This window comes from Punica granatum, chromosome 4 (genome assembly GCF_007655135.1).
Source record: "Punica granatum isolate Tunisia-2019 chromosome 4, ASM765513v2, whole genome shotgun sequence".
Lineage (NCBI taxonomy): Eukaryota > Viridiplantae > Streptophyta > Magnoliopsida > Myrtales > Lythraceae > Punica > Punica granatum.
The window spans coordinates 5,371,843-5,399,754 of record NC_045130.1 but is presented as its reverse complement, the minus strand read 5'-3'; the positions used below and the strand labels follow the sequence as shown (position 1 = coordinate 5,399,754).

General features: G+C 38.5%; 3 protein-coding genes across 6 annotated transcripts; 1 reads left to right on the top strand and 2 right to left on the bottom strand.

The window, feature by feature from the left end:
• Window positions 1-2,017: 2,017 nt before the first annotated feature.
• Window positions 2,018-6,633, top strand: LOC116202393 (protein NRT1/ PTR FAMILY 4.3-like). Its single transcript, XM_031533936.1, has 5 exons — window positions 2,018-2,291; window positions 2,482-2,699; window positions 3,258-3,704; window positions 4,449-4,579; window positions 5,187-6,633. The coding sequence occupies exons 1-5, from the start codon at window positions 2,132-2,134 to the stop codon at window positions 6,112-6,114; spliced, it is 1,884 nt and encodes a 627-aa protein (XP_031389796.1). The 5' UTR covers window positions 2,018-2,131; the 3' UTR covers window positions 6,115-6,633.
• Window positions 6,634-8,645: 2,012 nt separating this feature from the next.
• LOC116204821 (cullin-associated NEDD8-dissociated protein 1) lies at window positions 8,646-18,132 on the bottom strand. 2 transcript variants are annotated; one of them, XM_031537137.1, is made up of 30 exons: window positions 17,986-18,102; window positions 17,740-17,815; window positions 17,245-17,330; window positions 16,990-17,159; window positions 16,689-16,899; window positions 16,031-16,196; window positions 15,442-15,571; window positions 15,232-15,346; window positions 14,914-15,071; window positions 14,709-14,832; window positions 14,548-14,598; window positions 14,393-14,475; window positions 14,022-14,106; window positions 13,833-13,934; window positions 13,584-13,682; window positions 13,042-13,152; window positions 12,716-12,799; window positions 12,505-12,645; window positions 12,122-12,214; window positions 11,904-12,025; window positions 11,641-11,803; window positions 11,309-11,545; window positions 10,798-11,046; window positions 10,545-10,721; window positions 10,303-10,449; window positions 10,049-10,165; window positions 9,739-9,907; window positions 9,524-9,601; window positions 9,302-9,440; window positions 8,646-9,202 (listed from the first exon to the last, which is right to left on the bottom strand). In XM_031537137.1, exons 3-30 carry the CDS (start codon window positions 17,278-17,280, stop codon window positions 9,106-9,108), a joined length of 3,654 nt encoding a protein of 1,217 aa, XP_031392997.1. In that variant the 5' UTR covers window positions 17,281-17,330; window positions 17,740-17,815; window positions 17,986-18,102; the 3' UTR covers window positions 8,646-9,105. The 2 variants fall into 2 exon arrangements, with proteins under 2 accessions (XP_031392997.1, XP_031392996.1); XM_031537136.1 differs by lacking the exon at window positions 17,740-17,815 and having other exon boundaries at window positions 17,986-18,132.
• Window positions 18,133-22,060: 3,928 nt separating this feature from the next.
• LOC116203869 (CLP protease regulatory subunit CLPX2, mitochondrial) lies at window positions 22,061-27,905 on the bottom strand. 3 transcript variants are annotated; one of them, XM_031535827.1, is made up of 15 exons: window positions 26,960-27,905; window positions 26,429-26,490; window positions 26,097-26,230; window positions 25,925-26,004; window positions 25,729-25,779; window positions 25,389-25,517; window positions 25,217-25,294; window positions 23,938-23,994; window positions 23,750-23,820; window positions 23,561-23,660; window positions 23,344-23,448; window positions 23,198-23,260; window positions 22,977-23,099; window positions 22,711-22,870; window positions 22,061-22,527 (listed from the first exon to the last, which is right to left on the bottom strand). In XM_031535827.1, the coding sequence occupies exons 1-14, from the start codon at window positions 27,632-27,634 to the stop codon at window positions 22,733-22,735; spliced, it is 1,866 nt and encodes a 621-aa protein (XP_031391687.1). In that variant the 5' UTR covers window positions 27,635-27,905; the 3' UTR covers window positions 22,061-22,527; window positions 22,711-22,732. The 3 variants fall into 3 exon arrangements, with proteins under 3 accessions (XP_031391687.1, XP_031391688.1, XP_031391689.1); XM_031535828.1 differs by having other exon boundaries at window positions 22,061-22,517; XM_031535829.1 differs by having other exon boundaries at window positions 25,389-25,463.
• Between the last annotated feature and the right edge of the window lie 7 nt (window positions 27,906-27,912).

The window sequence follows — 27,912 nt, the reverse complement described above, 5'->3', positions numbered from 1 at the left end:
CGAACGTCCTATTGAACTGGGAAGATTGTATGCTATTAAGTCATTTTTTCATTGTTATGTTGAGTACGAGCAACGGATTACATCGATAATATCAATTAAAATTTATGATCCTGGTTGGTCGCACGCAAATTCCGGTGTTCTATTGGCATATTATATCAGTACTATGCCAATAATCACGCAATTCTCAAGAACATATAAAATAAAATATAACCATTAAAGAATGTTATTTTTCTATGATAATAGACCTCATTATTCAATTATTTGGTTGGTGTGCAACGAGCGATCTATATAGTTATATTATACAGAATTTTGCATTAATTAATTAACTACGATGCCTATATATAGCTTGAACTCACGCCAATTACACCAATCACAGAAGAGAAGATTTTTTTTGTAAACTATTTTTTATGATTTTTTTTCTTTTTGATAAAATGATATTTTTCCTCTAAAGTTAACGTCTTTAAAAGGGAAGCGAATTGTTTTTATTTTGCCTTTTTTCAGTTACAAAAAAGGCACAACACCTACTACAATGAAAAAGAAATCATAAATAATTAATAAAAGGGCACGGATAGTCTCACTAAGTATCGAACCTGCGACCTGTAGATCAACAGGAGAAGGCGTGTTGTCACTCCATGCACATTATTATGTTATGCCTACAATAATTTTTTTGGAAAAAATTAATTATAATTTTGCAAAAACTAATATATAAATGATAATCTGCATTACGTCATAAAGTAAAATTGTGTTGATTTTCCTATTTTTAACAGAGTCTTTTTTTGGGTAGTAATTAAGAGAGTCGTTTAATTTACCAAAAAAAAAAAGTGTCTTTTATTTTTGCGCGTGACATAATATACCGATTATCCGTTGACGAATGACACTCCAAAAAGAATAGTATTAACAAAATATGATTTGACCTTTCACAATCAGGAGGATTTCTGTGAGAGATAATATATAATATTCATTAAGAACTAAAATTGATTAAAAACGGAAAACGTGGAAGAATATTAATACTTAATTCATTTTTAGTGTGTAGTCCTGTATATATATTCGACCTCTGACCACAAGAAGAACAATTGAGAAATAACTATATGCAGTTATAATGTATATAGATATATTGACCGATCCGTCATAAATTTATCTACATACTGTAGCCTTACAATTATAAGTCTGTAATGTGGCCATCACAATAGTATTCACGTAGGAAACGTCTTCCTTACAATAACTTACATATGATAATATCAACTGTCGATGAAGACCGAGAAGAGAGTATAATATGAAATTCAAAGGAAGTGGGAAAAAGAGAAGATATTAAAGGTCAATGATATAAGAAATATGGAAGAGAAATAATTGAACGCACATATGAATAAATGTATTATTTATGTAATATGTATGGACCACCCAAATTAGCAACAAAATGTCAAACTCTTATCCAACAAAAGAGCAACCCGCACGCTCCGCCCATATTTCATGACCAAACAAAAGTTCATTCACAACCTTTTCGTGGTGGGTGAGTTCGATAATACGCAAATCCTCAACAGGTGAGATGATTGCCCCATGCCCGCCACAAGAAATATGAAATGAACCACATAGTAATCGTCTGATACATAAACTATGTACGTATAAACTGATCATGTACTGTTATTATCCGAGTTCTTAACGACGTACCGCCATAGGATCATAACTTCATATGAACTTTCTAGTTGATGAGGACTAGGAGAGTAGGGTTTTTTTTTTCTTTCTTTTTTTTCCACGTGGATGTTTGTGTGTGTGAGAGAGAGGAGGAGAGGTTCTGTGAATTGTGATGAAGCTTCTCCTTCTTCATTCTTCCCAAATCCAGGAGAGGAAGGAAACTTAAAAAGAAAAAAGAAAAAAGAAAAAAGGGAAAATATATATATATATATATATATATATAGATATATAGAAAGTGATGTGAAGAAGTGAAGAAGAATCTTTTTTTTTTTTTTGGGACAAGAGGGGCTTTGATCATCGCACTTGCCCTTTATAAATTATGGACTACACACTTGCCCTCTTCAACCCCACCACACCACTCCTGATTTGAGAGTAAGACAATATCTTCCCCCTCCTCCTCCTCCTCCTCCTCTTCTCTCTCTCTCTTTCTCTGTGTTTCAGTATGGAAATGGACCAGTCAAGAAGGCAGATGGAGTTGAATAAGCATCATCAGATGATGGAAGAAGCTGCTGAAGAAGAAGAAGAGGCCACTCTTGATTGGAGAGGCAGACCCTCCGATCCTAGCAAGCATGGTGGCATGAGAGCTGCCTCCTTCCTTCTTGGTACATACATATATCTCTACTTTTAAGTACTTCTACATATATATAAATATGTGTGTGTTGTGTCGAAATATCAAGTTGACGGTCGGTAGGTAGCACAGCTCTTTCCCGTATAATTGTAACACAAGTTCGCGATCTTCATATCGTGTTGATGGTCATGGAAATTAATGGATGGATGAACTGGGACTGGCAGGGCTGCAGGCGTTTGAGATAATGGGGATAGCGGCGGTGGGCAACAACCTCATAACCTACGTGATCAATGAGATGCACTTCTCCCTCTCCAAGTCAGCCAACACCGTCACCAACTTCGTCGGCACCATCTTCATCCTCGCCCTTCTCGGCGGCTTCCTATCCGACTCCTACCTCGGCTGCTTCTGGACCATCCTCATCTTCGGCTTCCTTGAGCTCTCCGTACGCACCCCTCCCTCTTATTTTTTTATTACCAAATCCATTTGCCGTCTGCCTGTCTTTGTGTCATTGAGTTTCGGGTGACTGGTCTAGCTCCAAGAATTATGATGTTGGAAACAAAATCTATGGTATGGCCCCTCATAGGACAAATTCGATGGTGACATGGGCACGGCCACCACAAGAGAATTTTATAGGAAATCAATATGACATAAGTATAAAGCAACATCTCACCATATATAATTCTTGTCCGAGTTTTCATCCGATATTCGGGTCACACATGTATCATAAGGTCTAGGGTGTATGATCATGCTTCTGTTACCACATGTATCACAAGATGTACATATTCACACGAATCACACCTCTTGTGGGGCTAATACATTTCGTCCCTGTGTTCATGAATGACGTAGATATAGTAAATGAGCTATCCCAAGTACATAATCCCAATAACATGGAGATATATATATATATATATATATATGGATATCGAGCTCCGACATCTTCATACCAATTGCAATACGAACCGACCTAGTCATTGTGACTTGATCTTTAATACGTGCACAGGGTTTTATATTGTTGTCGGTGCAAGCGCACTTGCCCCAGCTCAAACCACCGAAATGCGACATGATGCACCCCGGAGTCGATGAGCCATGCATCGAGGCCAAGGGGTTCAAGGCCCTCATATTCTTAGTGGCACTCTACTTGGTAGCCCTAGGGAGTGGGTGCGTCAAGCCCAACATGATAGCTCATGGGGCCGACCAGTTCAACACCAACAGCCCCAAGCAGGCTAAGCGGCTCTCCTCCTACTTCAACGCTGCCTACTTCGCCTTCTCCCTCGGCGAGCTCTTCGCCCTGACCGTCCTAGTCTGGGTCCAGACGCACTCCGGGATGGACGTCGGGTTCGGGGTTTCCGCCGCTGCCATGGCCATGGGGTTGATCAGCTTGGTGTCGGGGACTTTCTATTACCGTAATAAACGCCCTCGTGGAAGTATCTTCACGCCGATCGCTCAGGTAATAAACAAAACCACATCGTTCGACATGTCCAACGAATATTCAAATAGGATTATTTAAGATATAATGGGACTAAATACATATGATTCTCGTGATCAGGTTCAATCGTACATAAAAAGGTTATTATATCCTAATCGATTGCCAGTTCTATGATTTGTTGGAGAAATGGGGAGAAGGGTCTTGATCATTGTGTATTAATTATATGAAACTTATTAAAATATATCCACTCAATTAGTCTAAGCAATATATAATTCGCATTTTATCGAGAGATTCCTAGATATAATTATTATTATTTGTCTAGCTGACTATTTACAAGTTACATAATGATGGTCCTGCACATCATATATACGTAAATGTATATTCTTTAATGTTTCCTACCTAGCAAGATGTAATCTTAAACATTTGTGTGATGGATTGAAATGTACTTTGCCCTTAATCACGTATGCTATTGGGGATTAAAAGATTATTTTGCACATATATAGGCTCTATCTATCTATCTATTGAACATGATTAATAAATTAATTAATTATATAAAGACAAATTGAATGAGAGAGGTGTTGCCTATGACTCGTGGTGCAGAAAATATTAGAAATTGAGGCAATTGGAGTTATTATTCCAATATGATCTGATACATGTATGTACATATATACATATGCAGGCTTTTTTATAATTAATGTGGGTTATGCATTAACTAATAATCCTTTTGTCCTATTCTTTATTTGGTTGTTTGTCTATTTTTTTCAGGTTTTTGTGGCAGCAATACGAAAGAGGAATTTGGATCTTCCATCAAACACACAAATCCTTCACGGAAGCCAAGACAATGTGCCAAATAACAAAAGCAATGGTGGCAACCTTTTACACACCGAAAGGTTCAGGTAATTAATTCTACATTTGATTATAATGTTCTTGTCTTTACATATCCACACATACCTACATACATATGCACATTATATTATATTTATGGTTGTCTTGTGTCGCGCACTGCACACTTTTAGACTTTCCAGCCAAACCCAATTCCAACTTAATTCCATTTTCTTAAACCTGCATGTCTGGCCTTTTATTGTCATACTTTCGCATGAATGTCTTCACATGCAAACCTTAATTAGTCGAGCAAAACTATCCTAGAAGCGACACAAGTTTTAGTTATGTATATACCCCAAGAAAATCAAGGACCATTCTCAAGAATTAGTTTTTTTTTTTTTTATTACAAATAAGATTCATGAGCTTCATACAATAAAATAGAAATTCTAATAATTAAAATATTACGGTACGGTAGTCCTGAATTTGAAACTTTTTAATTATCAAGCAAATGCGATACCGCACTACACACTCTTTGATTCTCAAGAAATAGTTTTTAGCGATGGAAAGTGAATCTCTTGACTTGTATATTGCATCGAATCATCACTTTTTGATATCGAAAAAAAAATCCCAACTAGCTAACACGATCAATTCAATTACTTGGGGCATATGGAATACTTGCAGGTTCTTGGACAAGGCATGCATCAAGACACAAGACCAGGCAAAGGCAACGGAGAGCCCATGGAGGCTATGCACAGTGACCCAAGTGGAGCAAGTGAAGACACTCATCTCAGTCATCCCAATCTTTGCATGCACAATAGTGTTCAATACCATCTTAGCCCAACTTCAAACCTTCTCAGTCCAGCAGGGCAGCTCCATGGACACCCACCTCACCTCCTCCTTCACCATCCCCCCTGCCTCCCTCCAGTCCATCCCTTACCTCCTCCTCATCCTCCTCGTCCCCCTCTATGATCGCCTCTTCGTCCCCTTCGCCCGACGCCTCACCGGCCACGAGTCGGGGATCTCCCCGCTCCTCCGCATTGGCCTCGGCCTCTTCCTCGCCACCTTCTCCATGATCGCCGCCGCCCTCATGGAGAAGAAGAGGAGGGATGCCGCCGTGAGGTCGGGCCACGTCCTCTCCATCTTCTGGATCACGCCTCAGTTCCTCATCTTTGGGCTGTCAGAGATGTTCACAGCGGTCGGGCTTATCGAGTTCTTCTACAAGCAGTCCCTCAAGGGGATGCAGGCCTTCCTCACCGCCATCACCTATTGCTCGTACTCGTTCGGGTTCTACTTTAGCTCGGTGTTGGTGTCACTGGTGAACAATGTGACCTCGTCGGGCAATGGCGGCGGGTGGCTGAGGGACAATGATCTGAACAAGGACAGGCTTGATCTCTTCTACTGGCTGTTGGCAGTTCTCAGCTTCCTTAACTTCCTCAACTACCTCTTCTGGTCGAAGTGGTTCTCTTACAATCCATCCACAATCAGTTCATTGGTCTCACAAAACAACAAAGAAGTCAACTGTGAGGAGGGCTTGATGATGGCCAGCAACCCTAACAACATGATGATCAAGAGAGTTGGGGGGAATGATAATTATCACAGTATGCCATAATAATAATTTTTAATTATAATTAATTATTAGGTAAGTTTTTTTTTTGGGGGTTTTGCCAAATAGAATATTCATGTAACAAAAGCATATAGTAATCATGATGGAAGCATGATGTCATATATAGCTCGAGAGGGGAGGAACCATATATTAACCCTCGACCAAGGATTTAGAAGTTTGCATCATTGAGGAAGGTGATGCCCGTGCAGACCGGATCACTGACTTCGATCAAACTCTTGATCATGTTGGAACTTAGTTCGATTCTCTCGCTTGGTGCTCCGATGCAATGTAACATGTAACGACTTTTCGGGGTTTTAATTAGCTGGCCCCTTCCATGACTCGAATAAAGAAGGAAAGAGAAGGAAATTGGCATACATGTACACCAATAAACCAATGTATCTCTCTGTGCAGTGCCCTAGCTATAGGTAACTACTGGCTAGCTCCTATGTTGCTCCCATCAATGGTGGAGTTTAATTTGAAGGGATTGATGAGCACCTCAGCTTTTTGGCCGATTGACTTGATAAATCAGTGGTGCAGCTTTTTCCTTTTTTGTTTTCCTGGAAATAATAGAGTATAATCAAAAGCATATGTCTTCCTACGCCCCCCCCCCCCCCAAAAAAAAAAAAAACAACATATGTCTTTAAAAGCATGTGCACTTTCCTGCACACATATGTAGTTTGCAATCACTTTTAGTTGGCCCCTCTCCCACAAAACCTTCTATGTGTGAGGAGTTTGGCCTAAACCCATTAGCCAGATTCAATGAACACAACTCTCCCTATCTCGGCTCCAATAATGTTATTGTTCCTTGCATTCAGGAGTTGTTCCATCGCTCGCTTTTAGCAATCATACCGAAAAAATACAGAATCAATCGGACTGCGAGTTTATGTATTTGGAGAGATGCAATTGATCGTATTCCCTTTTCTTATTCTTTTTTTTTTTATGTGAACCATGATATCTGAAAGTCCAATTGAGTCCCGACTAATCTAGTCGAGTCGGGTTGGCCCACTAAAAGATAAAGCTCTCCCAGCATAGATTTTATGCATTCACAAATACTCGAACTCGAGACCTTACTTAAACGGAACAAGTGCCGAACAGTTTAAACCAACCCACATTTGATCCCTCTTCTTCTTTTTGGGCATGTGGGGTGGTCCTTAATCCTATATATAGAGTACATGTGAACCAAACGGGATATAACGTGTGATGCATTGACAGAGGACTGATCAACTTGATCTATTCCTCTCTTTACAATGAAGTCCAAAAGCGCTATGGGAAGTTGATTGTTTGTTGGAGAGAGAGAGAGAGAGAGAGAGAGAGATGATGATGATGATGATGATGATGATGAATTCCTATTTCAATTTTCAAAAGATTTACTAGAGAGAGTTTAAAGTTTGCCCTCATTCCCTGTGTTGTAGCCATCATACATGCCTCATAATAGGTAGACATGTCTGGAACATGTCTTCATAGTTGGTGCATGTCACCGATAAAGTTCAATGTTCCTTTGTGTGACATCAATCCTCGAGTTGCTTTTTGAATCTATTGAAGCTCGAAATAGAGCACCTTAGGGCTTCAATTCGATGAAGCCGGTTAACTCATCGGTATATATAGTTTAGCCACCAATATTTATCTTTTGCTAACTCATGTTTCTACAATAGTTTGTGCCGATACTGACATAACATATGCCTTGAGGATATTCATTTTTATAGTCTTTTATTTATATGTATCACTAACTTCCTGAAACAAGTGAAATTTTTATTTTTTAGGAAATCAATGCACAGATATTAAACTCAAATAAGGATAACTCCCAGAATACACGGTCTTTTAGAGTTATCTAATTCTCGCCACTAACTTAATACGATACTGTTAAAGTTCAGATGACATCATCCAGTGTGTCACGATAAATCCATACAAATTAGGATCACATACTTTATATATCGAGTTGTTAAGGTGGGCGCTATTTTATTGTCTATGGAGCCATCAATGAGTTGCCTAAAGTGGAGGCAATGTCCCCTCCACTCTCCATATGATGGTATGTTGGGAGACCCTTCTTGTGTCACTATCCGAACTATTGGTCATCCACAATAATACTGTCCTAGACTTTAATCTCAACTTATTCAACCAAAATATCCTATCAGATTACGAAAACTTGCGACCCTCGTCATATATAGCTAAATCCTGAGTACCGAAGAATCGGATCGGCATATAGAAGGTCCGGATGTCCCCATGTTACGGTAAGCTTCGACCCACTCTCGAGTACCCATACCCATGACAAGCCCAAAAGAACTACATAAAAAGAGGTACCTATAATGGGTCTGCAAAGGCTCAATAAGGCCCAGCAAGCCGGCCCATTATGTTATGAACGGCCCAATCATGGGTTATGCGGTTTTTATGTGGCTCATGGGAGCAAAAATAGAGAGATCTGTCGATCGCCCAGTGATCGTCAGTTCATTAATCTAGGAGACACACGGATCGCCAAACCCAGACTAAATCGGATCAGTAACGAAGTCAATTGAACCGACGAAGTTAATAACACATGTTAGTTCCGAAACCGTAGACAAAAGATTCATGTATATGTGGATCAAAATCCTTCCATAGCATGTCTCTGCCATTTGATTCAAAAGAATGGTCTCAGGCAACCGAAATGGAAACATCCCTTCCCGCCAAGGACCCATCAGTATGTGTTGAACTTCGACATCCACCAAACTGTACAACTACTAATCCATATGAAAAAACCAAACTTTCGCACGACTGATTTCCGGTACATGAACATCTTCGAGTCACTCACTTCCTCCAATGTTTAAAGCTTTCTGCTCCTCGTATGTGTTACGGGGCAAAAACAGGTAATACAGCATTTCCCTAATCTCTCTTCAAAGAAATCGAATCTGCAGACTCGTAACTCCATACGAGTATTTGCTTCTCTTCCACCTTCCCCTTTCTTTCTCTGCGACAGGAGAGCTTCAAAATAAATACGCTTCAATGGCACGGATCAGAACAAGCTGATTACTCGTTGCGTATCGACTGGTATGTAGAGGACAATCCCGGGTTCTTCAGTATTTCAGCCATTAGGTTCTTGAACTTTATACTGCAATCTCCTCCGCTGTAACACCACATAAAACAGCTATAAAATGTGCACCAAAGTTGGTGAATTAGGGGAGAGAAGAAAATTAGCGATTTGTTCACTCTGCCAGAGTCGTACCTTATCCGATTCAAGGATGCAATAGCTCGAAGGGCGCTCCTTATCATGTCCTCATTACGATCTACTTCTTGCTTGACAGCATCTTGCTTTGGCTTAAAGTTGATAGTCTTCTGGAGAGGATCCACCAAAGAATCCAAGACTGAAAATATGGGGTGCTTGGGTCAGATTTTTGAATATTAGCACATGGAAACGTGATGGATGTGAAAATAAAAGAAAACAGACCTGCCAAAACTGCAGCAGGACATTTATCTGCAAGTTTCGACAGAATGAGATGACAAGGCATCTTCACGTCATAGTGATCTGTACAGAATCAAATAGTAGATTAAAAGATTGGTCAGTTGCAAGAAGGTATACCTGAAATGCTAAACATTGAAATCAAAGTTCCAACATTACCGAGATTAACAGTTCTAAGCAAGTGTAGACTATAGGGTTCTCACCATCTAAACCAGATCTAAGGTAAGGAACAATGAAAGATGATGGATTGACTTGATCAAGACAAGTGTCCAGCAATGTATCTACACATTCAAAAGCTGCTTTTCGCAACTCGAGGCCATCATCCACGACATGCTTGAAAGGGCCAAGATCGACAGTTCTGATCAATTCTTGCTGCACATAAATGCAGGAAACCATGTGAAGAAAGACAAAAGCCAATGCAAGCCATTCTTCAGCAAGTGGAATGATATCCGGCAGTTGCGCACTAAAATTTTTTAACATGTATAATTAGTACAATGCAACGAATTAACTTACTTTAACAATTGTCTGATCATAAAGAAGTGGCAACAGTTCAGGAAGTAGCCCTTTAATAAGGTTGGGCTTGTTATGACCAGCTGTACTTAAGGCCAAAACAGCCGCCCGCCTAACATGCTTCACAGCATGAAAAGAAGATAAATTTAGAAAAAATGTTTGCAGAGAGCAAAAGAACAAAATCAGGAAATTAGATAAGAATCAATTGAAAACACGGTAAGTGATCAGGTACAAATTGTCAGAGAAATTTATCCTACCCTGTCTTGGTCCTTAATAAGCATCAGGAAGGATGAGATCTCAGGATATACGATCTCATCTATTTTTTCTGGCCGCTCTACCATAGCATACTTCACTGCAGTGACAACAGTGGCTCTGGTGAATCCAGCAGGACTATTTGTTCGCACCTATGAAGAGTAGGAGCAGAAATATTTATAATTATTCAGCCCCATCAAATCCAATCACAGTTCTAATAGTCCCATGCATATAGACGATCAAATACCTTGAGAGCAGGAACAAGTTTCACGGGTTCTATAAGCGCAATTTTTCCCAGACATTCAGCGACAACATTTCGAACTCCCTCTTCCTCACTTTCGCAGTGGTTGAACAGCAATTTAAGTATCTTTTCGACGCTAGCATCGTCAAACTCTGCCTTATCAACAGATTGCCTCACGATGACCTGAATATCAAAGTAAACGATATGAGGTTGCAATATCACATAGCTGCAAAAGAAATTCTTGTTGAAAGGAACAGACCTCCTTCAAAGAATGAAGCAGCAGATACTGCTTCTTCTGCTGATTATCGATTTGATCCAAGATGAAGGGCAAGTACTTTGATAGATTGCCCACAGCTATATTCCCGAGAGCATAAGAAGCAGCAGACTTTATTTCTTCAAAAGGAGATTGGAAAGACTCTATGACTATACTCTCTATCTGTGTGTGCGAGCTCAGATCCTTCCTTCTTCCGATCTCCCCCAAGCAAATCAAAGCAAGGTGCTGCTTGGCCTAAAGGTTATGTTGAAAAGCCATGTCAAAATCTCAAAAACCACCACAGTGACATCACATGGCTGTCACATAGCAACACAAATTCAAGGTGCAGCTTCATAAGTAAAATCATTACTTGGAGAGAAAAATAAAAGCAGAATTTAGCAAGCCTTCTTTCATAATCTCATTTCATGACATAACAGGAATGATTCGTCCTTTTCATGTGCTAATGAAGCAGATGCAGAAAAATGATTCATGATAAAATAAAGAAAGACATACGCACCGAAATGCTGTTGTTGCCATCTTTCAGAATTTCTGTGAGCATTTTGACAGTAGATGAACATTTCTGATCACCAGCAGCAAGGCAAAGGACAGCCACACATTGGGCAATGGAATACAATGCCTGTTTCACTATACCACTTGATGCTGAAGACTTAACACTTGAAAGCAGAGATTCCAGTAAAGCATCAAAACTGGTATTTGAAGAATATACTAGTGTAGCGAAAAAGTTTTGCAGCGCCTGCAAATGTCCAATTAAGGAAGAATTATAGCTCAGGAACATTGGAAGTGAAAAAGAAAAAGAAAAAAAACTGAGTGACGAGAAAAGAGAATCACCAGGAGGGCTTGCCCCTGTAACAATGAACTTTTGACTAATGTCAGAGCCTGAGGAAGAACTTTATTTGTAACAGCCATGCCAATATTTTTGCTTGACCTTTTGTCAGCCATCAGAGTGCAGCATAGTTCCAAGGCAAGAGCAGTCATATGCAAGTCCAAATCACTGAATACATGCACAGTACATGTAAGTCGTTCATAGAAATATGGCACCAGTCATCAAAAGACTCGGAGCAAGGAGTAAAGAGAAATTTCAATGAAAATACCTTATCAAAGATGAAAGTTCCACAATGATAGTTTCGTAAGTGGATGAACCAATTTTATCACCGTAAGCAACTATCAAGGAGTTTAGTGTCCCCAATGTCGCCTGTCTTAGTGCCCTATTTGCCTGACCAGCACCAAGAAATAAGATCAGAACCTCACGGTAAAGCTGCCAGTGAGATCTATTTGTTCAAGATGCAAATCAGAATTATGACTCCCAAACCTTCCGGAGAAATGCAGTCAGCTCCACAATAACATGTTCCAAAACACATGATAGATCAACCTTCAGAGGTGAAGTGGCAATTACAGCAAATGCCTGGCATAAAAATCAGTCATATAAGAGTCAAAAATCATTCTAGCTGGGAAGCTGTAATGGAAGATTTTGCTGGTAAAGCAGGAAAGAGGCAATGGGGATGCGAAGCAACCCAAAAAGTTGACTTGTAAGAGAAGAAAACTACAGATAAGAAGCCTGCCATTGCATCTATATATCCTATGGTGATGTATGAAAAATCAAAGTCAATGCACAAAGAAGAGGCATCAAGAGGAAGAACACGCTGCTTTACAAGAATCCATATAAACCGATACTTTAATAATAAGAAAGAAAACCTTGACAGCTGTAAGTCGTGTTATCTCATTTCCCATCCGATCCACGAGAACGGGAAGGCACGCAGGCAGTTCCTCTCTAAGGTTATCACCGAAAGTTGATATCACAAGTCCCATGCAAGAAATTGCACACTCCTTGACTTCCTGAAAACGGAGACCAATCAGAGAAAGCTATACAACCCGAAGAAAATGCCCTCCATAAAAATGCACTTACCTGATCCTGATCCTGGTTTGTCAGACGTGACATGATGGCATTGTATATTGGACGAACATAGGGCTTGAAATCAAAACCGTAAACCTGCATAAAAGCCTCTTAATTACAAAAGTCACGACATTATGTGGTGATCAGTTTACGCGATAATTCTTTTCGGAAAAGTGCATTTAAAACGTGTTTGTCTTCAATAGTTTTTTGTAAATTAAAGGAAAGTTCCAATAGCTTCATTAAGAGATCTTTTGAAGGGTAATCGAACCATTCTTGCCCCATTTCCTGTGTTTATCAATGGAGAAACAAAACCAACTGGACCCTACAATCTGCCTCACCTCAATATTGGGACGTACAACCCGGACAAGTTCTCCACAAACACGCAGTGCCTCGGCCGTCACTTTGTAGTATCTCTCACCAACAGCAGATAAAACAGGACTAGAAAGAGCCTGCAAAAACATTATTTAAAAGTCAGGTGCAAGTGATACTCATCCTACAAATTATTAGATCTCTTAAAGAATATAAATAGGATAGAATTGCACCATAGATGGCAGTGCAGCATCTCTTGTGCTATTAAATTGCATGAGTTCTTTCCCCCCCTCAAAAGAATATATTCCATCAGAATGATGTAACTATTTCAAAGCCTATGGTAGAAATGTGTGTTCTCCCAAGTTAACTGTATCTAAAGAGTGGCTCTGTTGGGCCCTTCCTCATATCTTTAATTATGGCAAAGATGCACTGTGCTTTTAACATCTTAAAACTTGTTTTTTTATTTTTTCCATTGGATAAGTTAAACAACTAATTTCAGATCTTTGCAGTACATAATAGAGATAAACAACCATGTTGGTTGCAATCAATTAAAAAAAAATCACTGAGCTACCTTGATGTATGGGTGAAACACAGAGGGTGAATGTGAAGCTAATACTAATCTCGTAAATATCAAAGCTTCAATCTTCAAATTCGATGTAGCCGATTTATCCTGTGGGAGGAAATAATAAAGATGAAATGCCAAGGAAGCACTTAGGGACCACATCAGAGAATAAAATCAAAGGCCTTCCCAGAGAAACTCTCACCAACAGGGAAAAAGAAAAATTAGAAAACCTAAAAAACATCATTAAGAGTTACTTACACTTAAAGCTTTTTCAATGCCAGGAATAAGTGCTCCAATATGATCAGCAAGGCAATCTGGTAAGACACCTACAAGTTCTTTCAGGACAGTGAATGCACCAACCTGCATTATGTCCATAAGTTAAACAGTGATTTAAGCTTTTCAGGGGAAAGATAAAAATAAATAAAATAAAATCAGAGAGTTCCTCACCTTTGTCTTGATCGATTTTTCACGCAGCTGCCTATTTATAGATCTAACAATCTTGGGTACTTCCTGCTTCAACAACCATCTTGGACTGCAACACATGGCAAAGGACCAATGCCCATGAACAAAAGCCGACACATGCAAATGTAAATGTAAAGGACTGGATTGTTATGGTAATGAAAAAAGAAAAACCTAAAAGTCAAAGCAGGCAAGGACTGTGTAGTACTAGTAATCCCGTATTTTTATTCATGTATCGAAAGTTATACCGAGAAGGATTACTCTCAGGCCAAGTACTTTTTCCCTCTTTTAAGACTACTTATCTCAACTTTCGTGAATTGATCTACAAAAAAATTGAAGCATTGGGGGGAAGTACTTGCCTTAGTTCATTTACATCAATCTGCCCTTTTGTCACATTTCCGGTCTGACGAAGTAACTCAATAAATGTATTGAACACATCCATCTGCACAGGAGCAAGATATGAAATCCAAAATTTTTCAGAAAATAAATAAATAACTCTTAGGCCCTAACTTACTTTCACATTTTCTTCCCTTTCTTTAAACCTATCAATCAACTTCGGACAGGCCTGCACCACAATATAATTGTCCATGGAAAACACAACACTTAAAACTCAACCTCTTGAGATACATGATAGAGCGGCGGAAGAGTGATAAATAACATCTTTCTCAAACAAACCTCCACATAGAGCTTGGAGAGCATCTCAGGACGGGAAACAATTAAAGCTGCCAAGCATTTAGCTGCAGCTCTTCTAACTTTCCAGCTGGCATCCTCATCATCTGTATATTCATCAGCACTTTCCCTGAACAACCAAAATATTAGAGCCATTAACACATGAATGCATCAGCTATGGATCAAGCCTAAAAAAGACAAAAATACGTACTCATCCTCCTCTTCCTCATAATTTTCATCATCACTATCTTCCTCCATTGTATCAGTGAAGTTTGGATCGTAACTTAGATATTCAAGGGTGAGATTAAGAATTTCATCACAATATGAAGAAATATCTCGAGGGCACCTCAGCAAGAAACTTTCCAATGCCTGCATTCAAATTAGATAATTTTAGCAACAGAAAAAAGGCATAAATATTCTGATGAGCCAGTTTCCTAGGTGGCGTTGAAGAGGATGAGTCCAAGTCCAACTCAACATATACAAGTAAAGCACCAAACCAGAAAACACAAAGTAAGCAAGAAGCATCTACCTGCAAGCTATACTCACGGAGCTCTTCATCATTTTCGGAGGCACTGGTACAGTAACCAATTAACAGTGGAACAGTGTCTCCTAGATGGGGCCCGAAACGATATCCAACAGCACGGCTGGATTACCATAACATAGTAGGTGAACCCATCCCAAGAAGGGAAAAAATATATTGGGGAAAACAAGCTTACTGAAAATGTTTGTTATAGCTTACCTAAGAGCACCGACCATTTGGATATTTGTCCTCGTCATTTCAGGCTTCATACTCTTGTTCCGCAGGTTTTGTACAACTTCAACAGTTACCCTTGCTAATAGATCGTCAGATAAGCTTGATGCAAGAGATGCTGCATTCAGCCATTTCTTTAATTGAGTCTCAACATGCAAGGACGGCCATATTGTTAAGACATTCAAATCAAATAGATCGTTCTAGACAAGGAGAATACTGGGAATATCTATTTTTATTGCTAAAAGATAAATTTGCAGATACAAAATGCCTCGAGATGCTAGGTCCCCAAAATAGCAAGTCAAGCAGCAAGTAGAAGACACTGGCTATTGAAGCCACGCGCCCAGAAATAAATTCATAACAAGTGAAGTTTACAAAGTCCAAACAATATTGAAAGACAACAAAAAGAATACGAGGAAAACCCAGAGGTCAAAATACATAAGGTCACAAACTCTTGAATGTCAGAAAAATCGCCAACTATCGCATGGAATTTTCTTTTCCTTTGAAAGTGATACAGAGAAGAAATTTATAATCCAATCTTGAATTAGATTAAAGTATAAGTTTAAGAACTTAAGCTTACCTATGCATGAAACAGTCTTCTTTCTGACACTGGCTTGAGGAGAATTCAATTGGGACAACAGCGCACTCAGGAGATGCTCATGATCTTTTGCAGTTAAACTGGCAAATTTGTGCAGGACATCGCACAAAATGTCAAGGCTTTCGCATTTTATCTCTGTGCTCATACCCTATGAGGACAAGGAGGATTTGCACTTAGTACAACAAGCAAGAAGCATAAACATGCTTAAGATAAAATGCAGAACATGAAGAAGGCATTGACAATCGGCTGTAGTTCCTTCTTATTTTGTGTTTGATCCTGTTAAGATACCGTACTCCCAGTTGCCCCAAAAAAAAAGGGGAGGGGAGGGGAGGGAGGGAAGGAGGAGGACTTATGGACTAGAATTCCTCTGAACTGTTAGCTATAATATCTCACATCCCCAAAACAAGGGACAAGCCGATCACCCAGGACTCCATGAGAACCCAAAGCACCCCAGGAACTCCACAAACCACTGAGTGCAGCTTTACTTGGGCAATGATGCCAACAAAGAGAGATCAATGTTTCCCTTGGCGGAAGTTTTCTATCCTAATATATATTCAATATTGCATCTAGGAAAACCAAGGGAAGTGACTGAACTAATGTCAGCATGAGATGCAAATAATAGAGATTTCTAGAAATTCACCTGCCCAATAATTCCCTTTATCAGCTGTGGGGTGAGGGAGACCAGGACAGATTGTGCAAGAGGTATAGAAGATATTTCAGAGATTATAGTCCTCAAAGCTATGCTTGCAATGTCCCTGTGCTGATCCTTTCCATTTAACAATTTATCACAAAGTCTATCGGTCATCTCCGCCACACGTGCCTCGCTGACCTTCTTCACCAGTGGACCAAGACTGCAATATGATCAAAATGAGGTATAACGATCAAAAGGGAAAAGAAAAGGAATAATTAGTCCAACGAGAAATCGAGCTCGACTACGGTACCATTTGACAGCCAATCCCGAAACATCGCCAGCTGCATCATCGAGCTGCTGGAGAACAATGTTTGACAATTTGATCTCCAGACCTGCATCAGCTTTAAATCCCTCCCTGTTCAACTCATTCAACAAATCAGAAGTTGCCATGTATCTGTAATCTTTGTCCTTGCCTGTCATCTGCATTTTTAGTTCAAAGTCAAACTGAGGAACCTTACATGTGATTCCACATTCATGAGGGAGAAAGACCAGTAAGGGATGATACCTTTTCCAGTATACCAGTCATCTGTAAATTCGCCATCTTCTGCGAACATGAAACTCAACAAAAGCCAACTGCCTCAGCTGATATATCTACAAAAGGCCAACCAAATCCGATAAATCAAAACAAGAGAAACCAGCATAAGAGCCTTCTCCACTGCTAGCTCTACACAACTACATAGAGGCTCCAACTCATTTCAACGCTCCATGCCCTGATGTTTTTGCTGTTATTTTAAACAATAATCACTCCAAGCTTACGGAAATAGAAACCGGGCCAACTCCACTGACATCTCGGAATCAAAAGACTCTCTGGCACGCGATTTCGCAATATCCGTCCCGACTTTTCAGCAAAGGACGTGCACATGCCATACCAAAAAGATTCACATACGAATGCCGGGCTTCATTGCGTGACAAAAACGATAACTTTTATATCAAAACAGAATGCCCAGAAAGTATAGAAACCCTAGCTCATCAACGGGAAGCCGCAGAAGCTAATCCGGACCTGCCAACGACAATGCCCCTAAACCGACACAGCAGAATGCGAACCAAACATCGCCAATGGTCCCTATCAACCGGAACTGCGTGACCATACATGATGTAATAAGAGAGGGAAGGAAAAAGGGACCCAACCCAACCCAACAGCAGAGAAGGAAATCAAAACAATAAATACAATGGCAAAAGGAGAGAGAGACCGAGAATCGGCAGAGACTCTGAAGGAGAGGAGATGAGGGGAGGAAGAGTTCCCTACCAAAGGATGAGGAATCGAAAGCTCACTCGGGGCTCAGTGCACTGTGATCTGCTGCCTCTATGCTCTTCGCCTTCTTCTCTTTTGGGTTTTAGCTGACAGGACACTGCGACTCTTTCCTTCTTCCTTTCTTTACTCTCCCCAATTTATTTATTTATTTATTTATTTATTTTATATTTAATATCCATATCTCTATCTATCTATCTATTTATCTACATATATCTATATCTATTTCTATATTTATCTATATTACGAGGTAGATCGGGTCAAATGACCTCAGAAACACTCTGTTTTCAAATAAAATTTTCTCAATTTTTCGAGTTTTAAAATTTTAAATTATCTTTAATTATAAAATTAGCAATAAGATTTTCTGAAAGAAAGGTACGATGTAGGTCGGGTCAGAGGACCTCAGAACGAGCAGTTTCTAAATGGAATTTTCTCAATTTTCGAGTTTTTAAAATTTTAAATTATCTATGATTATAAATAAAATCTTCTGAAATAATATTCCATTTAAAAATCTAAAATACCATAAAATCTTTTGGATACTACGGTAATCTCCAATTGAACGCGATATGAATTTTTCAAATGTAACTTTCTAGGTTTAAAATTTTTTTAAATTTTCGGAATTATTTTTAATTAAAAAATATTTTAAAAAGGTATCTCGTCATAAAATATAATTTCTTGATTTTTTTAGTTTTATAATATATATTATTTACTAATCTTGAATTTTTTAAAATATAAAAATAGTATTTCATCACATAAATATTAATATCAAAATAAGTATATATTATTATATATTCATACATAATATAGATGATATTAATATATATGATTATGCGGACAACTTTTAGTATATATAAAATAAGAAAAAGTATATATAAATTATATTGTTTTATAGATATCTTTTTTAAAAAAATAGATTGGATAATATTTTATAGTAATATATGGAATTTTCTAGATTTTTTGAATCTTTTATTTTTCGGAATTATTTTTAATAATAAATACTTTTTAAAAACATATCACATCGTAAAATCAAATTTCTTGATTTTTTAAATTTTATAATCGATATAACATAATGTATTTGAAATAAATGAGAATATTTATTATATATATAGATATTATTTATTAATATTTTAAAATAAATATTAATATTTCATAAATAAATATTAGTATCAAAATAAGTATACGTATTAGTATATATTCATACATAAAATATATTAATATATGGTTATATGGACAACCTTTAGTATAAATAGCAAGAAAAATATATGTGAATTCTATGTTTTTGTATACATCTAATTTTAAAAAAAAAAGATTATGTAGTATTTATAGATATATATAAAAATTATATTTTCTTTTCAAAAAATAAATCAGATTTGATCACCGAAAGAAAACTGCATCAATAAGAAATGATGGCGGGCTTAGATGAGGACAAGCTGAAATTTATCGAGACGGATCATTGAATCACTGCAGAAGAACCACAACATCAGCACAGATTGTCAAGGCATTCAGCTAATGAATGAACATGTATTCCAGCAGAAAGAGAAATTTATCAAAAAAAAAAAAAAAACTGAGTGAACTTGCTTCATGTTGCTGTCTGTTGAAATTGAATAGCCTCCTTGTCCATTCCCTTGTTTCATTCTGTCACCACTTTCAGAGACTCCTGCAGGATTGCTGTCAGTCACCAGTGCATCCATTTCAGCTTGTCCTAATCTACTCCTGACATCATTTCTTGTTGATGCAGGTTCCTTCTCCATGGAAGATCTGATCTGTGCTCTCTGAGAGGTCTCCGGCCACCTGCCCTTCCCACCTCTCTCCCCCCGACATTCTTATGGATCCTCTGTGTTTTCTTTTTAAAATTTTAAAATTTTAGAAATCATTTTAAAAAAATCTGAAATTAATAAAAGTAATAAATCAATTCTTTTGCCGGAAAAGTGATTGGAGAACTCGCCCAGGTGGCACTCCGTTTCTTCTTGAATAAGTTGTGTGGTATAATACAAATTTTTAAACGTCAGGGGACACTTTATCACTAGAATTAAAGGACTAGGGGGGGCAGCATTTTACTCTATATTTTATATGTATTTTGTACGATTGTTATAAATATATATCATCACACATGTAAATAGGAGCCTATTCAGTTCTCAAAGAATATATCTATAACTAGACGAGAACTCTCGAAACTATGTCTCTCTCACGATGCACAATAAATTGATTACATTTATACTTTGATATTTCTCTCATTTTTATCAAAATTTTTCATTCTTTTATTTTTTGTTTTTTTTCACATTCTTTTTCAAGATTGGCGATGTGAGTTTCATCTCTCGAAAAATATTGTTACTCATATACACAAGTTCTTAGAAAGTAAGTTCTTATACCCCAAACACGAATGTTATTTGTTTCAATTTTGATTCTCCAAATAATTTTTCTTTTTGATTTTTAATTATATTTTTATTTCAAATTGGTGGAACCATCTCATGCAATGCATGAGCTCTAGTTTAATTTATACAAATCCGAATATAAAGGAACTAAGGAAGTATATTTTTTTATTTTCTTTTGAAAGGGACTGATATTTGAATTCCGGTCTATCAATCGCTCTAGTTTGACTTGTTGGTAAAATGAGCGTAAGTATCCATAATGGAAACCCCTTGGGATCAGTCTACATGGTATGAGACCATGGGATCAATCCAGCAAAACTCAGATAGTTGAGATTTAAAAAATTGTTAAAAAAAAAGAGAAAAAAACTTTTGGTACTCAAGCTTTACTAACTTTTTCGTTTTTCATCCCAAGTCTTTTTTTTTTTCAATTTTATCCTAACATAGTATGTTCGTTTTAGTCTTACTGTTAATTTATCCTTCAAAACGATTATCCATCCAAAGTATTTCAAAATATAATATTTTATTACTAATTAATTTTCGAAAATACAAAAACAAAATTTGTAAGGAAAAAAAATGTTTGGGGAAGGGGGCCCATCGACGGCGGTCCCTCCCCCTCCGAAGTCGCTTCATCCCAGTTGACTAGTATCCTTTTTAATTTTTTAAATTTTTATATTTGCAAAATTAATTTGTAACAGAATATTATATTTTAAAAATATTTTGGATGGAAAAAATAGTTTTTGATGGAAGAATTAATAGTAGTACTAAAATGAACCAATTACGTAACGTTTGAATAGAATTTAAAAAAGAAGAAGAAGAAGAAGAAGTTTAGAACGAAAACGAAAAAGTAGGTAGAGATTGAGGACAAAAAATGATTTTTTCCCAAAATAAAAAGGCCCATCTGAGCTAGCATCTTGACTGACCATAAGAGTCTGTTCTCGTACATTTTGAAGGCGACTCGAAGTTAAGTCTTTTCTCTACCAAAGAGTTACGATGTTCATATAAGACCTCTACTCGACTAACTAAGGAGCAAAGCTCTTTCAATAATGAATTTTTTCTATTTATAAGCATCGAACATGAGACCTATTTTAAAAGGAGTACGCTTACGTAAAGAACCAATTGAACCAAATACTAATTGTATTTTACCTTCTCTTTACCCTAAACTAAAAAGACCTTTTATATTGGCGGCCTGAACTCATGCACCCGGTGACTGGGCAATAGGTGGGCCGTGATTGGGCCTAAGTGGGCCTCAGTGGGCCCAACGTGTATGGGCCCTCGTGTCCGAGAGATGGAGAAAAGGAAAACAAGGACAGCCCCTACCCAACCTTATGCACTACCTCCAAGGGTAATCCGGAATCAATTTAACCATGGGTCTAATTCCTCAGCCCTCATGACAGGTATTTATAATTCAACTCTCATGAACTATCACAAAAAAAATAAAAATAACCCTCATCATATGTTTGCTTCGTCGGGACGCGATTGATAGCGAATACAATAGCCAAGGATATACATTGACAGAGAATCGAATTGCAATTATAAAACATGTTTAATGAATTAAAAAGGTCACGGACCTATCTAGACAGCCCTGGAGAGAGTCCAGAAGGCTTCCTCAATGATTGAGGTGCTGAATGAGTAATAATCACATAAATTGTTGCTTTGGATCCATTTGGCTTCTTAAATTCGACTTGTTCACCTAAATCATGACAAAGTCAGAAGTCTCAGCAGAGTCACTATGTACACTCATTTCAACATGATCGAGCAATAGCAGTGGTAACTGTCCAGCGTTATCAAAATTAACAGACGAGACCGTGAACTCCACAGATGAAGAAGTTCAATTCCTCGGAGTGAAGGAGATGACAAGTTACGAGATTGAGAAAGGTGAAGATCTTAACCTTAAACTAAACATTAGAAAGTTTCAATCTTCACAAAAATGGACACAGGAGAATTTATATACAATCACCATCCAGGAATTATCAACGGGGGGAGAATTTTGCGCAGAGCAAGGCATTCCATCACGGCAACCATGATGGCTAGACAGAGGACGGCCATCAATCAGCTCCAGAACATCGAACATGGCCTGGCATTTATCTTCAACGGTCGGGATTTCCTGTGCAAAGACGCCCGCGGCTCTGTGCAGCGTCAATTCCTTGTATTCACACTGATCTGCAGTCACCTGCCATTCATTACACTGTGAAGAAGGAGCGAAAACATATCCATGGGCAAGCAGAGCTCGAGCATGAGCATTACTGGGGTTCACAAGGCTAGAGATCCTACTCAGGCTTCTCCCATATAATTATTAGTAAGGAAGTCCTCTCAAAAAAATACAGATAAGGAAGAAAATCTCCCAAGTACGTACCAAGATATGCCCCAACCTCCTTTTATGAAGAAATAGCTTCATTTTGCAACTCTCTGTAGATAATTTTCGCTCCACAACCTGGCCTTTCCAATGAACCCACAGACTCTTCATCGACCAAGACTGCACTCACACCGCTGAACCCCTTACTATCCTCTGGAACCTGCGGCATAAAGCATCTGTTTGATAAGAAAGCTTCAAATACGAAAAACTGCTTTACGACATAAACAAGCAACCGGAACTTGCAGCACTTGTGATTACATGCACACCTCAAACATAGCTTCTGTAAGAATATTTTCTAACAGAGCCCTCAGTCCCCGCGCACCGGTGTTCTTTGCCAGTGCTTTCTGAGCAATTAACCTCAATGCATTTTTCGTAAAATGCAATTTGACCTGAAAGATCATTCAAGGTGCGATAAAGTTGCGATGCATGAAGGCAGCTAATGTTAAATGTCTAAATGTTCCACTATGGGGAAAAGGAGCGGGCATACATTGTTCATCTGAAACATCTTCTTGTACTGCTTGCCAAGAGCGTTTCTCGGCTCCGTAAGGACCTAACAGATTATATACACAACCCATCAACTTCCAAAGAGTAAACCAGAGAAGTAGGGCACCACTAATTTTATTAGTGACTCACCTGAACTAGTTGGTCTTCCGTCAATGCTGATAAGCTGACCAAAACTGGGAACCTCCCAACAAACTCGGGAATGAGACCATAAGCAATGAGATCATCACTTTCAACCTGCAAAAGATGCAGGAAATCATGAAAATGGGACAAAAAGCCGGTGAGTCAGCTTAGACACTGCAGGTGGATCTGACTGGCCCAATAAGGTTCTGAATTTTCAGTACTCAACAGATTGTAATAGTGATGAAGCCACAGTTGTATCAACTGATCCACCCATTCTCATGTTTCTCCGCACTGGCGCTCCAAATCCAATAGAGGAATCTTGACGTCTGAGGCAGACAAAATAGTGAGTTTTCAGACTCTTATTATAGGATGGTTTGGGAGGTAAACATCCAATCAATTCATGTCAGCTCATTACCTTTCTGAAATAGTCTTCTCAAGATCAACAAATGCCCCGCCACATATGAAGAGAATATCTTTTGTATCTATCTGTTTCACCAAACAAGAAAAACTACAAGCTATGAGGATGGAGAGCGTGTGGAACAATAATAGTACATAAGTAGCTTTAAAACTGTGGACAGAGATAATCAAATGTCCTCACTGTACCTGAATGGTCTCTCCACGAAAATGCCTACGAGATGCTTTATCTGGAACATGTACAACCTGACAAAAAAAAATGATTGTATATTATACCCGATTATCTGTATACATACACAAATGTATCTAACTTAACTCTAAGAAAAATTCATGTTTATGAATATAAGCCTTCCTTCCTATTCCTTTTCTTGTTAGGAATAACAACAACTTGCAAACGATTCCATAGTTGAAAATTCAAAAAATTACACTGAAGTGATGAAGCTGAAAATAGGGAAAAATCAAGACAACTTATGATATATTCTGCATATCTTTCTATAGGTCGAGGTGAATGAAAGAAGGCAGCCGAAGAACAAGCAATGAACGCATGGTTATTTACTTACTTATTTTGTCAATTTGTCGAATACTGATTAGAAATTTAATTAACAATGTGTAAAAGACATTTACACTTTGTTTGGATAATGGGGTGGGATGAGTTATGGAGGGATGGAGTGGGATGGGCTATGCAGGGATGGGGTGGTTTATGGGGGGATTTTCTTAACCCTCCATAATTCATGTTTGGATAGTTGCAAGAAGGGATGGAATGGAAAACTATAAGCATGTTATTTGACCATTATAGCATTTTATATGATGCACGAATAAACAGAAACAATATATTATATAATATTTACAGTATATACAAATAGGTAGCTAGAGATGTATATATGTATGCCTGTATAGTGTATCATTTAAATGGATATATACATAGTCATCTAATATGTATATATATAGGGACTAAAGGAGACAGAGGGAGGAACAATTGATATTGATATACATATATAAAAGAGGTTTTGACAAAATAAATAAATAACAGTGGTGTATATATAACAGAGGTGTATAGAGAAAGAAAGGTATATATAACCGCTATGATGTATATACATATAGGTGTATATATGAACAAAGGTAATAAGGTTTAAAAGGGCATTATTGCAGTTTTGTAAAAAGAGGAGGGTTAAAAATGACTTCTGACAACTTATCCCTTCATATCACCCCAAACTGGTGGAATGAAAAAAAACGAGCTTGTGGGGGGTTATGGAGGGTAAAGTAATACCACCGTAAACTTTCATAACCCTCTATTTTTTAATTGCCAAACATGGGTTGTTTTAATCCCTCCATAAAACTCCCCTCCACAACACCCCATAACCCTCTATCCAAACAAGATGTTAATGTCATATTTTCAGTAGTTACTGAATTTCTTCCTCAGATATATATTATCACAAATATACTATTACTGGATGACATTGACACTCACAGTTCCTTCCAGCATTTTAAGCAGTGCCTGTTGGACACCCTCCCCAGATACATCTCTACCAATATTTGCATTCTCAGCCTGCAAAAAAAAAAAAAAAAAAAAAATCAAAATAAGCATAGTTGAAACGTATCCAGGTTCTGATCCTACTATCAATCAGTAGTATAGACAGTACCTTTTTTGTTATCTTGTCCACCTCATCAATGTAGACAATTCCTTGCTGAGCAGCTTCCACGTTGAAGTCAGCAGCCTGCGGTCCATAAGTTAAGGAAAGGGTGCATGGGATTGACAAAAAAGGATCATCCTGACAGTGAAATCTCTGATCACAACTTTACTGATAGAACAAAAAATGAAACGGCTGAACAAACCTTATATGTGACACTGATGAGGCACATGCAAGCATGGTACAGAAGATATCTAGTTCTCATATCGACTAACCATTTCGGTGTTAGGAGAATGATTTTACAGTGGAATTTATTTATCCTACAAGTCAAAAGATAGAGACAAGATCATACCGCAAGCAGCTTATGCAATATTGATTCAACATCTTCCCCTACATAACCTGCCTATAGAGAGAAAGACAACATATGTTAATGAATTAATTTATCAGTAAATGCGGAGAACCAGATGATGTTAATGATTCAGTTTATCAGTATATGCAGGGCATCAGATAACTTTACATAATCCAACACTAGAGAGAATAAAACTTGCCTGTGTTAAAGCCGTCGCGTCAGCAATGGCAAATGGGACATTGACAACACGTGCAAGTGTTTTGGCGAGCAATGTTTTCCCTGTTCTTAAAAACGAGACAGAAAGGGGCATCAGAAGGTATATCCAGTAACAAGATTGACAAAAATATACTTGCCTCGAAAGCATATCGTACCAGAGCCAGTGGGACCTAACAATAGAACATTGCTCTTCTCTAGCTCAACTGAAGCATGAGAATCATCTTCATTATGATTATGCCCATCACTGTCGTCATCATCAAAATCACTACTAAACAACTTCGCGAATGACCTGGCATGCAACAAATACGTGATATTTATCTTGTGATTCAACTGTCAATTGCATTCAAACAAGAAGCATGAAGTTTGACGGATGTAGAACAAACAAGTATTTTAAAGGTCGTAAAGCTGACAGTGACAGGAAGAATCGAGAGATATTAAAAAAAAAAAAAACCAGCTAATATCAAGATGAAGACTAATGGGAACTGACTCTTTCTGCAGGGAAGCATGGTGTATCCTTTTGTAATGGTTGTATACGGCGACAGAAAGAACCTGAAAGGGAAAACGGATCAAAAGACGAGAAATGACAAAAATAAACTTCACTCTTAATGGGACTTCTTTATCAAGAAGTACAAAGCTTTCACCTTCAATTATCCCAATTCAGCATCAATGCGCATAATTGAAAATGCAAATCGGTTGTTTAGAATCCAACTGAAGAACAACCTATCGTCCCTATTAACAGAAGGCCTTGCAAGCAATTTCACACATAACCCAATAACCCATGATGGAATGCCTTCAATCTACATATTTTGGTAAGTTCACAGCATCAAGTCCAAATAAAACAAGTGCAAGAATTTAAGATAAAAAAGATCTAATTATCCACCAAATGTTCAAGCCAAAATTTTCAAAACATCAATCAAGTACGCTAAAATAACAAGTTTTCCTGTATTCTTGCAATAGGAGAGCTCGAGTCATGCAGTACAGTAAACAAGTTCACTAAATTCAAAGGAAGAGGCTGCACCTTTTTGGCTCTTTCTTGCCCGATAACAAAATCATCGAGGCCCCTGCATATATCCTTCGGCGTGGGAAGCTTCTTCCCCAAAGTCGCGCCTCCCCAACCTTCACTTTCCTGCATCACCTCCTCACCATGCTCAGATGACTCCCCACAGCTTTCTTCTTTCTGATCATAGTCCCTACTCATACACTCTTCCTTGACCCTACCTATCTCAATGAAGCTGCCCTGCAGGGGCTCCAGCTTGTACGGCCTGAAGTAGAAAGCCGTTCTGCAGTTAGGGCACAGGTTAAGGGCCTGGAAGACGCCGGGCTCCCGGGCGGTGATGGAGAGGGGGCGCGTGGAGAATATAACAGGCATTTGGCGCGAGCATCGGGGGCAGTTCACGTCGGCCCTTATATGGTCGTAGTCAGTCCCGTCCCATTTGTAGCGGACCTGCTGGTGACGGTGAGGGCAAGTCGGAGTCAGCCACCGGACAGCAGAGGTGGAGGCGAGTCTAAGCGGTGGGTCGTACGCCGAACCGGCGACAGAGGCGGTGGTGAATCGGGCGGAGAGATGGCGGATGATGTACTTGGTACGACGGAGCAGTGGCTGCATCTTGTCGTTCCAGCAGCTGAACTGAAGGTTAGTGGCATTGTCTGAGTGGACGCTACGAAGAAGAAAAGGCAAATGCGGGAACCTCATTTCAGGGCTAAATTTCCATATGAGCCCCAAAGAATGCTCCTTGTTGTAATTTGGCCCCTCAAGAATGCCCTCATGATTCTATTTTTTGCTGTGTAATCCAAAACTTTATCACCGTCTACAATGATGAATGAACCGATCTGATCTAATCATTTTGGTATTTCCTTTGGCACCCTGCCCAACCTCTGCCATTCCTCGAGAAGGTGTCATACCCGTATCATTGTCTTTGTTCTGATACGTCGGACACTCTGTTAGCTCTCAAAATCAGGCACAATCGTCCC